The 12458-nt window shown below is 43.5% G+C and overlaps 1 protein-coding gene across 3 annotated transcripts in view; it reads right to left on the minus strand.

Annotated features, from left to right (window-relative positions):
* The window catches only part of AOAH (acyloxyacyl hydrolase), a 168451-nt gene that overhangs the window by 11993 nt on the left and 144000 nt on the right, over positions 1-12458 (minus strand). For all 3 annotated transcript variants that reach the window (XM_042922170.1, XM_042922186.1, XM_042922177.1), the window contains exons 18-20: positions 5904-5962; positions 5756-5815; positions 4392-4488 (exon numbers count right to left, since the gene is read on the minus strand). In XM_042922170.1, the coding sequence (XP_042778104.1) occupies positions 4392-4488; positions 5756-5815; positions 5904-5962 (216 nt within the window). The remainder of the gene's footprint in view (positions 1-4391; positions 4489-5755; positions 5816-5903; positions 5963-12458) is intronic.

The raw sequence follows: 12458 nt of genomic DNA on the forward strand, positions 1-12458 counted from the left end.
AGTGAAGCTTGTTCCAGAGCTGAATCAGTACATTGCTGCTTTTGTAATTAGTCCTAATATCACAGTGTGCCACCCCTGCTTGCTATCCAATCCCTGTACTCTGAGGGGCTGCAAATACTGCTGCTCTTCTCAGAGCTCAGGGAAAAATTCCTGCTGGTGGTTTGAATCCCTAGACACAGGATCACCTATTTCTGTTGTCTTCTTTCCTGGCAAAATGGCCACCCTTGAGCCATTCCTTCATATTTTGCATCTGGATTTTATTGGGAGTCAGTGACAACATATTCCTTCCTTCCAGGAAACATGTTCCTGCTGCTGCACAAGTCCCCATCCCTCACCACTACGAGGGAGTCCAACTTTAGAAGAACTGGCTTAGCATATAGAATAATCCAGTAAGTGTTAAAATAAATGCCACAGGTTACCAAGGCTACGATCAGACTATTAAGAGTGAAAACCATTGTTTTCTCACATGATTATTGTGTCTGCAAGGGTTACCAGTCATTGCACATCTGCAGACATCAGTTTTATAACACTTAAAGGGAGAATCGATAACTCACAGGCAAGAGGCTAAGGTTTTACCTGTGTTGTGCCCAGTGTTAGAGCGACCCTTTTACATTTGTTTATCTCAGGGAGAAATTTTGCTTTCTTAGAATAAATGCAACACCAGACAGTGGTCTTATTTCTTCTCTGATTTTAGAGGTGGAGGTCCAAGCAGGGGAAGCATGGGAAGGTGGTCTGTTTTCCTCCTACTTGGGACCATAATTAAAAATAGGTAAACAAATTGCTATTTGTTCAGAAGACCCAAATGAAGCTTCTTAAATGATCATGAATGATCTCTCAGGATTTGGTGCATAACGTATTTTCTGTATCTGCAAAGTCAAAGTAACTCTGCTAATGACCAGTTTTTCAAAGATGCAATAGAAATCAATGAGGAAGAGTCACAAAACACTTGATAGCATCTTGATGAACAGTAACACTAGTAGATATTTAAAACAAGAAATCTGAGCTCTGGTCAGTACCATGAAGTCATTGTTTGTTTTACAAACATACACATGGGAAGAACTAAGAACCCAGTTTACCCAATTGAGTTGTCTTGGAAACTGAGGGCAGGTGGTATATTTAAGCTGTCAGTGTAAAAATGGCCTTGTCGGCCAAGCAGCATTTTCCTTCCTCTGTTTGGGAGGTGTGGTACAGACAAAGAAAAAGGACATCACCTGCTCAAGCTGGCATTTCCTGAAGGAAGGAAAAATTGCTTCCTCTGTTTAGCTTATAACCAGTGAGAGGATGAGTCAGCAAGAGACAAAAAAGAATCTTTGGAGATGAGCAATAGCCTTTCACGGTGGGACTGAGGCTGTCAGAGTGGAGAACAGATAGGTCTCATGCCTGCCCTCAAGAGACAGGGACCCTCAGTTGCAATTTGCTCTGCCACAGGGTGTGGACATGTAAATTTTGTATGGAAAAATGAGGATATTTGTGATGCAACAGTCAGCTCAAATACAGCACTGAAAGGAGCGGGGAGATTTTCTTGTGACCATTAAGACTGCCGGTTTATTTTGGGATGAGCACTGGGTGTTGTATGGAAACCAATTTGACAACAAACTTCATATATTGAAAAAAATAACTGAGAACAAACTGAGGGTTGATGGGGGGTGGGAGGGAGGGGAGGGTGGGTGATGGGTATTGAGGAGGGCACCTTTTGGGATGAGCACTGGGTGTTGTATGGAAACCAATTTGACAATAAACTTCATATATTGAAAAAAAAAAGACTGCCGGTTTAATATGTGGCTATGCAATTTTTGGGTCTGGTAACAGAAGACCGCAGTGCCAATGAGATACATTCTACCACAGCTTCCTCTAGGGAACTCAAAGTGATCCACAGGTATGAGTGGTGATAGGAGGTGGGTTGGATGTTGGAAGAGAACCAACATTTAGTCTCCTTCTATAATAAGCCTTAGAAGAACATACTAGGTGCTTGGCATACACTGATGGCAGTGGTGGCGGGAGGCTAACAGAGTTCTCAGTACATAGCAGAGTTGGCTCTGTGTTCACATAGCAGCCCTCCTCCCCAGCTTAGTTCTTGCTACCTTACACAAAAGAAGACAAAGCAGACTGGTTATTTAATTTACTTAAGGTTGGTTACACAGTCATTCTGTGTCTGAGCTGGGCTAGAGGCACAGTTATACCTGGGCTCTATCAGAGCACATTGCAGCTACAGGATTTCTGGGACGGTGAGCTGCCCAGGTGTGGCGGTTACCATGGGGATGCATCTGGGAGTAGATGATCCCTCTGCTGTATCAGATGTTCACTGGGGGGCAGATCCCAGGCCACCATTTCCTCTGCCTGCACCATCCCTCCACTGTGCCCGCTAACTTCACACGGAGAAGCCAAAGAAGGCCCTCGACCAAAACTGGGTCTTCAGATTTATTTTTCATAAGTGCCTCTCAGGAAATTCCTGAAACTGTTGATGAGAGTTGCCAAGCAAGGACAAATGCCAAGGAGGTTTCTCAGTAATAACCTACTGCCATTTTGGTTTAGAATGCTCAGTTCAGTTTAACTGAACGTTTTGCTTCTTTGATGCATTTATTGTTGCTGTGAGGACAAGAATGGGCTGATGAACCTCAACTTCAAGCCTGTTAGGTTACCAGTGGAAAGCTGGTAGTACTAAGTCAAGGGTAAAGCTCTTCTCTCTGTATCCTTCATGAAGATAAGGACTGTTTTGTTTTTCTGACAGCTGTATCCCTAGCACCTACACGGTACATAGTAGGACTTAGGAAAAATTGGATGACTAAATCTTAATCTTGTAGTATTATAGAGCCCCATTTATTAAATTTTAACATGCATATGGTTCATCTGTGGATTATGTTAAAAGGCAAAATTCCAGTGAGGTAGGTCCTAATTAAAAGTGGGGCCTGGGAGCCCTGCATTTGTAACTAGAGCCCAGGTGGTGTGGATGCTGCTCATTCTGAACCCCACATTGAGTACAAGGGTGTGAGGGAACGGTGCTCTTTCCTGGGCACTGACTATGTGTGTACCAGGCACAGCACTTAGGAGAATTACACATTTGTTTCATATAATCATCACAAAGATCCGTTATGAAGATATGGTACCCCCAGTTCCAGGTCTGGAAAGGAGAGTTTAGACATGTTCAGGGAACTGCCTACATTCCCAAAGACAATAAACGACAGAGCTAGAGATTACTTTGGAAAATGAAAAGTCCCATGTGAATGTTAGACATTATTATATTTTTAATAACTTTATCTATATTCAAGGTTGATGATCATCAAAGATCACTTGGTGGTGCATTTGTTTACACCAGGAATTCATTAATGAGTCCTTAGCTCTGCGTTTTAATGAGAGGTTATTTATCAAAATGTCTCTCCCCATGAGAGAATTATGTATCACCCGGGCAGGAAATCTAGTTAAGGGAGATCAGTCCTGTTGAAAAGATGTTCAGACTTGAAGTGTTAGAGTGTGCAATGCAGTACTTGTCAGCTAATGTAAAATTTGATAATTCATGATGGCCATCTGCTTCATCCCAGATGCTGGGGCTGGGGTTGTTGGTGGTGGGGAGATGGAGATGATAAACTCTGGGTGAGACACCTTCCATCATTTGCATACGCTGTAAAGCTTTCCATTAGCATCATCTCAGCTGGCAGTCAATCAACAGGAGGTTTTTCTCTTGTATAACAAGTGCTTAGCAATGAAAACGAGGCTGAGAGGAATAAAGTCAATAAATAACCATTTTTCAGAGTCAAGATGTAAAGGATAAATCAGTAGCTCCGATAATCATGCCTATTTTTTGCATGGCCGTCCATCAGTGACCCCAGTGTCTGGACAGAATGCTAGGAAAGAAACAGTGATATTCTTTCCAGAAAGCTGGGATATGGATTGTCCACTTTACCACAAGCAAATCTGAGGTCCCTCCCTTAAAGACTCTCATAAGTTACATCATGTGTGGTGTCTGGGAGTCTGCACTGCTATTGACTCTGTAGGTAATTTCATGTGCATCTGGGAGGCACCACCTTATCCCTCCTTCCTGCCACACTCATCTTTAGGTAAGCAAGGCATTGGTAAACAGGCAAGAATGAGTTAGGTGATTCCACTGATCTGCTGGCTCCTGGCCCAAATTTGTTTCCCACTGGTCATGGCTCTGTTGCTTCAGGAATTCTAAAACGATGCTGAAATGAATAGGTGATGGTAAACTTCCACTCTCCCAGAGAGGGTCTCACACTTCACCTTTTTCTAATACTCAGAGCTATTAGTATGTCAGAACATACAGGAGCCTCCCCACCCAACCTACTGCCTGTTGCCTTACAAACACTTTGCCCAGTCAGGCTCTAAACTGTAGCTGCTACTTCTGTCTTGTGCCAACACCTCCTTCCAGCAAAACTTACCTTCTTGGAAGTCAAAGTCTGCATAGAAAAGATCGAAGTTGGTAAATTTCTGGCTGGTTGCAATATTTTTCAGTGTATTGGAGAGTTGTTTTGCTCTCTGAATACAAAGGAAACAGGGAGAATTCTGTAAAGCCTACACTTCAGTGAGACAATTCAGGCAGAACAAAGAAATTGATAATCATCACCCTCACTCCAAGCCCTCAGCAGTGGGTTGCTCTGCACATTACAGTCTAGTCATGTACAAGTGGCTAACGAAGACACAAAACTGTTAAGATTCATTAGGAATAAATCAGTGAAAATTAAAGTAATAAGATACCACTTCTTTCCCACGGGATTGGCAAAGAAAAGATGAATAATCATGATAATACAGAATATTGCCACGGGAGAGGTGACTGAGAATGTCAATTCGTTTAAACTTTCCAGAGAGCAATTTGGAAATAGGGATCAAACCCTTAAACCTGGCATACACTTTGACCCAATAATTTTTCTAAGAATTTGTCTGAAGGAAATAGACAGGGCATAGAAAAAATATATACACACAGAGGTTCATCACAATGCTATTTTTCATATTGGAAAATTGGAAACAACCTTTATGTCCAACACTAAGGTGAGAAATAAATCATGGTATATTCATATATTGTATACTTTAAAATGATTATAAAATTATGATGTGGAGAATAACTTATTAATGTTAGAAGGCACAAAACAATATGTGTATTCTGATACTATGTAGGCAAAACCCCCAAAATATCTATGAAGGTAATATTGGAAAAACATACATACATATTGCCTTTGGGTGGTGGGATTTGGGGTAATTTGTGTTGATATTCTTTGTGCTTTTTTACATTCTCCAAGTTTTTTTAATTGAAATATACTTCTTTTGCAAAAAAAAAAATCAATAAATCTCTTACAAAGAGATTATTCACCATCAGTGAAAGAAGTGTATGAACCATGTATTCCATCAGAGAAGAGAGGAAGGCTATCGAGTACCTGGTCCTCGTGTACCTTGGGAGAACACCAGTCATACATGGGCCTATCCTTGCTCACTTCTATTTCTACAAATACGCCTAAGACCAGCTTCAAAAGGGGTGTATGTGTGTACATGCATGCACAAGAGAGGCAGGCACACACAGAGACAGTGACCGAGAGACACAGCAAGAGCCAAAAACCCAGAGCGAGGCAGAAAGAGAGAGACAGGGCACCCCACATTCTCTCGACTTCTCAAGAACCCTAGAAGTTGACATTTTTATTCATCAGTTTGGAGGCCATTGCCTTGCCCAAATCCCATTCCCAGCAGAAATGCTGCAGTAAGCACCAGGAAGGAATAATCAAAGATGGCATCAAAGGACCTACTACAGTCCTACCTCTGAAGTGAGATTCCGGAGTGTCTTGTTGGAGGACATCCAGCTGTGGCAGGGGCTGACCTGAGAGTAAGAAAACACCACTTTGATGACAGAGGAACAAGGCCTGTAACAGGGAATGTGGCCTTGGAACAGGTCAGTGTGGGCTCACCTGGAGACAGTTCAGGAAAGAGTAGAAATGTGCATAGGTCACATCCTTATTCAGCTGACCTGGAAGACAGAGATGTCTGGTGTGTTGTACATATTCAAATCTAGCAGCCAATGAAACACACTTGTGGGTGACCATGTCTCTCCTGCAGAAGGGCAGCACTGCCAGGGACCTCACCCGATTTTTCATTCAGCATTGCTCTTGAAGAACACTTGTGCATTCTTTCTTTCTGAGCGCCCTACAAATTCAGACTGAGCTGGGGAGTGGCCCTAGGGACTTTACTCCCATCTCGATCTTCTGGAGTGACTAGGGCAGGCCCTGAAAGGCCTGACCTTATTTGGAACCTAGGTAGAAGGATACAAAGATACCATACAGACTGAAACGCCACTGACAAAGGACTTGTGGAGTGGTGGCTTTCTCCTGGCAATGATATGAGATGCTAAGTTCCCCTGGGGCACAGGGAGCATTCAAGATGGTAGTTGATCAAACCCTTCTTTTCAACTTTATGTAACCCAATTATCTGCCCAATTATCCCATGCTAAGGATCTGCCAGGACATTCTGTGTGTCTTAAGTTCTGACCATGCACTGTCCTGCAGTTTAGTAGACTGAAAGCCTACAAAAGAGCTTGGGTGGCCATTGGATGGGAAAGGACAGTACATCATATCCCTTCACAGCCCAGTGCATATCTTATTTGAGCCCTAATTAGTAGATATACCCTACATTTATTTTTTGGTGCAGGTTAAAGAGGTACATAAGAATAAAGATGGGGGCGCCTGGCTAACTCAGTGAGAAGAGTATGCAGTTCTTGACCTCAGGGTTGTGAGTTCGAGCCCCACATTGGGTGTAGACATTACTGAAAGAAATAAAATAAAACTTAAAAAAAAAGAATGAAAGTGTTAAGTGCTATATGTGAGTTCATCCAGAGTCTTTCCAAACATCAATTACAGACCCAGAATCTGTGGGGGTTATTTCTTCTCTCTCCCCACACACCGCCCCCTCTCTCCCCACCCCCACCTTCCAGCCTATCCACCCAGGCTTTCATGCTGGGGCTGAGACACAAAACCCAGGCCCTCCCAGATCTCAGGGCTGAATAACTGATGTCTCATCCATTAACACTTCTCTCCCGCTTGAAAAAATAAAGGAAAATAATAGGACCTATCTCGGAGTGAAGAGAAAGATTGAAGGTGACGGAACACAGTCTTATTTTTCACTTATACCTCAGATCGGTTAGACTGAAAGATAGATTCAATTTTCTTGTCATAGAGGAAAAATATATTCTCTCTGTGTGGGTGAGTGAATCCAAGACTGGAAAACCACAGGCTTATTACCACCATTAAAGTCACAATGACACGCCAGGCCTCCTCTCTTCTCCAAAGGTGCCTGCATCTTCATATTTTAGATAAATCCCAAGCCACTGGCTTCTGTCTTTGCTTTCATTTTCTGCTCAACATGGAGCCCTGAGCTCCTGTCTTTCTCCAAGATCCTGCTTTCTACCACTGAGGCTTCTTTTCCTCTATTGTGTGTGTGTGTGTGTGTGTGTGTGTGTGTGTGTGTTGTAATTTGTCTTTGTGGGGGCGCCTGGGTGGCTCAGTTGCTTAAGCTTCCGGCTCTTGATTCTGGCTCAGGTCATGATCTCAGGGTTTATGAGGTTGAGCCCTCTGTCACTGCAGAGCCTGCTGGAGATTCTCTCCCTCCCCTCCCTCGCACTCTCACACACTCTCATTCTCACAATAAAAAAACTTAAAAGAAAAAAAGTGTCATTTGCCTTTCTGTATGTGTTCCCATCTGTCTTAGCCTAGACAGCTGCAGCGACTGACACCTCCAATCTCCACTCCCCATCCTCTATCCTCTGTGTCCCAGTGACTTGGCTCTTGCCCCCTGCTGGTACTACCTCTGAGTAGTAGTACTACCTCTGCAGCCTTCCCTCTGCCATCTTGTTTTTTGTTGTTGTTGTTGTTGGGCTGGGGCTTTGTAATAAACCTTAGGTAGCTTAGCTGGGGCCCTGTCAACCTGCTTGGCCCTGATGAGTCCCCTCTCCCTGAGAAGTGGCCTCTCTCTCTTTCCCTTGTCCAATGGCTGAAGCCTTTTTAACCTGGGGGTGATGGCACCTAAGGCCTGACTATAAGTAAAGCTCTTGCACCTTCCCCTTTCCCACCTGGATTACTCTGCTATCCAGAGGGTCCAGAGATTGTCCTTCTCCTGGATATTGGGAACTCATCTGCTGACTCTCCTCGAGGGGTTAAGTCTTGACATAGCCTTGTTCCATCCTGGCTTACTCTTCCCTCCCTGCTGTCCTACTGCTGAGGTCCCAGCACACCTGAGCATGAGACCACAAGATGTGTCTTTCTAGGCCTTTTCCCAATCCCTGTTCCCCCCCCCCCTATTTTCTTGCTTTTCTGGCACTAATTTTAATTAGACAAGTCAATATAGGAAAAATCCTTAGGTGAGTAGGTGGGTCTGTTGAATGGGATTAAGGCATTCTAGCTGTACTTGGGGGAGGTAACTGGGAAAGATGTAATGAGTTGGTTTCCCTTCTCTCTGGGATTTCTGCTGTGGAAGGTAGGGTGACTCTGGGCTGGCCATGTGGAAGGTCAGTTGGGAGTGCTTGTGATAGGCTTATGGTTTAAAGAAAGGGAAGGGGGGAAGTAGTTCTTTTCTCCACTTATTGGTGCTGTCAGTTCACTCTTTCTTTTTAGGTATTAGTTTTTATCTCTGTAATTTTAATGGTATTTTTGTAGATTGAGGAGCCTGGTATAAAGAGTGATCCTACCTATGTGTCATACCTATAAAGAGGCAGTGTCTGCAACATCCTGTTTAGAAAGTGAATCTGGTGAAGAAAGCTGGTCAAAAATGCCAGGACAGGGGCAAGAGGACTAGAATTATCAGGGCTGAGGAACTAACAGTGTGTGTGTGTGTGTGTGTGTGTGTGTGTGTGTGTGTGTAAGGGGTGGGGAGCCTGTGGACTGGCATCCAAAGATTAAAGGGCATGTTTTACCCCTACTGCCTAGAGTAGCAGCTTGTGTCTCAGTCATTTGTCAGTTCTTTAGGGCAGAGTCTTTGGCATTTACTCAATGCTGGGACCATAATTTAAATTTTAGGCACCATACCAACAAAGATCAGCTACACCTCCATGAAGTACCATCTGAATGTATAAAACCTTAGTAAAACCACATGAAATCAGACAGGGAGTAAGCCAGTAATAAAATAAGAGGCATACTACAAGGTATTTTAGAATATATTAGGCTTCAAGTTTAAGAATAATTAGGACAAAATTAAGCTGTTGTTGATGTTTTGTGGCAGAGGTCTTTGAAGGAAGGCCTACTTGCAGGCTTATTTGTAGCCAGAAATCCTGAACTTTTTGATTATATAGTCTAATCCTTCAGGTAGCTCCCAGCCTATGACTTGTACCAGTGTCATTGACACAAGGTGATTTCACTGTCAGGATCTATATTGTATTTTCCCCAATGGAGTTTTCTTTTCTCTCTCTTTTGAGGACAAGGGCTCCATTTTAGTATCGTCTTTACCTCCAAAGTGCATAATAGGTATCTCCAACATATTTATGGAAAGATTGCCTTTCTCATAGACTGTGCCCGAGAGGACTTATCCCTGGTCAAGCTTGAAAAGATCTATGTAAGTAGAATCCTAATGTGTGAGATTTACTTTCTGGTGATTCTTCAAAAAGCCTATGCATCTTGCTAGGAATTTTAATTGCTGGTAAGGATTGTGGGGCTGTCACAGACGTTGGCATTGAGGCATTGACTGGGTAGTGACTCAAATAGGGCTAAAAGATGCTAAGAGGGATTTATTATCCCCTTCTCCTTGGCAGGAGTGAGCTAGGAATCTATTCTTGCCCCAGGCCTCCATTATCTGCCAATCTGATGTAGCATTGAAACTTTTCCTAGGTGAATGGTCAGGCTGAGTTCCTACCTGTCCTACTGAGGCAGCAGAGAATGTATCACTGACCCAGGGGTTCTCCTTGACCCCTTCTGCTTCCTGACAGCAGGCAGCCAGATGTAGGGTTTGAAATCATGAACTGTGAGATCACGACCTGAGCCGAAGTCAGAGACTTATCCGACTGAGCCACCCGTGCACCCCCTGACCTCTTTCTTGATCCTTAATGGGTGGCTACAGTCAAGTCTAGAGAGTATCCTCATCGTGTTTCTAGGCTCAAAGACAGAAGTAAATGGAACACCCTGTTTATTCGCCTACACAATCCTTAGCACTGTGCCCTGGGAATCAGACTTGGCATTTGACTATTGACTAAGATGAGACCGACCCTAACCTAGGCAGAGCGGCCAAACCCTGAGGCTGGCCCAGAATTAACCTGCTTTATTGCTGGCACATGTCTGGTGGGAGTAAAGGTCCAAAGATTAGATTTGAAGCCAGGCAGAACTGGGACATAGGGTGATAGCCCTCCCCTCAAGCCTCTCATCTTATGTGAGTTATGTGCCAGCTCAAGGAGAAATGGGGAAGCTGGGTAAATCCCACCTACTTTCCTGGGCTGTCTAGGAAGGACACTGATGCTTCGTTGAGGAATTTATAATTTATTTCCCATGGCAACCAGGCAGCAGGGATAATTTAAGATATGAATAATAACTTAAAAACATTAAACAAATTTTAGAGGGTTTCAACTTTCTTCCTAATTGGATTTTTTTTTTTCCAAAACCAGGGTTGTTTATATATAACAAATTTGTTCTACCTTTTCCTTCTTCCTCTTTTGTACTGTGAAATGCTAGTGCCTGATTAGTGGCTAGAGAAAGGCCATTTGAGAACAGGGCAAAACCTAAATAAAACAGGTTTCTCAACCTTGGCACTATTGACATTTTTAGTTGTGGGTGGTTTTCCTGTGCATTGTAGCATGTTTGGGAACATCCCTGGATTCTACTCTTTAGATGTTAGTAGCGTCCCCTCTCCAGTTGTGATAATGAGTAGGATGGGTAGGTTGTCCCTGGATGAGAACCACTGGCCTAGGGACTCCACCAAAGTGATTGATAAGTCCCCCAAGTCAACTTCTTTCCTTCCCTTGTTCCCTTCCAAATTGCATGGTGTCATTATTGCATACTGTGGTTGAGTGAAGTGAATTATGTGTCATATATGAGAGAATTTATGGAGTTGTCTAACCGGAGTTCATGGGAAGAAAATGGAATTTGAAGTCAGAAAACCCAAAGTCAAGTCACCGTTGATGTGATAGAGTAAATTGGAAGCACATCTCCCCTGCCCTCAACTCTTCTTCCCCAGGCATTTCTTAGTATGGGAGAAATCTAGGAATCTGAAAACATCTGTTAAGGGAACTGAAATTTTCAACCCCAATGACTCAAAGAGACATTCTCGGCCCAAATAGTTGTCCTTGGCATGTTCAAGGCAGCCCAGAATGGAGTTAAGCTCTCTGTGTAAACATGTTACTATCTCTAAGGGTCAGCATGAAAGCTGTGGGAACAGAAGGAATATGTTTTCCTTGTAGGAGCCTGGACAGTGTTTTTCTTGGATGAAAATGACATTTGGGGCACACTTGATAATTGAAGAGCAAAATGACTTCAGTCTTATTGGTGGGAATCCTAGAAAATGGGTATTTATTGTTGTCCCCCTGGTGACGGGACCAGACTCCTTTGACAAGTGGTTAGAGGGAAACTGCTCATTTTGTGTGTGAGGAGGGGTGGAACTTTCTGAGGGAGGTGGTTGTGAGGGGTTGGCTTAAGCAAGGACTACAGGAGGAGGAGGAGGAGAAGATACTGGAAAGATACAGAGAAGTTATTAATACAAGGGAAAGCTCTCCACCTCCACCCTCTAAGGTGGGCACTGAGGAAGGAGTTTCAGGTTTTTCCCTTTAAATTGCTCGTCTGACTCATTAGAAACTGCTTGGACCTCCAGAACACTTTAGTAGGAGTTGGTCTAAAGAGGAGGCTATGGCAATACCAGGGTAGGGGCAGACCTTTTAATGAGAGATTGGCACAGGTGTTGTTGACGTGGGGCTGAGGGGAGGGTACACAGGCCCCTTGTTGTCGGTGCCTGTCAGAGAGGACTGAGGCCAGCACTTCCCATCCCCCTTCCCTACTTAATTTTCTCTAATAACACTTATCATCCTCTGACATGCTCCCACTGGAATATAAGCCTATTGGTTTTGATTACTGTGTTCACTGTTAGTTATGCAGTGCCCAGAACAGTGCCTGGCATATAATAAATATTTCTTGAAAGGACTTTCTCCCCCCAAACACCGAGAGAGCCCTGCTACACCCACGTTACATATACAATAAGCTATGCAACATTTGGCAAGGTGCCTGCCTGTCTGAGCCTTAGGTTTTTCATCTATAAAATGGAATTAATGAAAACATCTTACAGGATTGTTTTAAGGATCAGCATGTCAGCCCTTCCTGATGTGAATTACTACTACTTTTACACTGTGTATAAAGCGTATGGGTGCTAGAGATGCTATTGGAAGTTTCTGGAGATCTTTAAAGCGTTTTAGAGCCAAGGATTCCGAGTGAGTGTGGGAGCAGGAAGCAAGGCCGCTGGAAGATGTGTTGCGTAGAATTTTAACTGTCCACCAGAGTCCACAGAAT

The sequence above is a fragment of the Panthera leo genome, chromosome A2 (genome assembly GCF_018350215.1).
Source record: "Panthera leo isolate Ple1 chromosome A2, P.leo_Ple1_pat1.1, whole genome shotgun sequence".
Lineage (NCBI taxonomy): Eukaryota > Metazoa > Chordata > Mammalia > Carnivora > Felidae > Panthera > Panthera leo.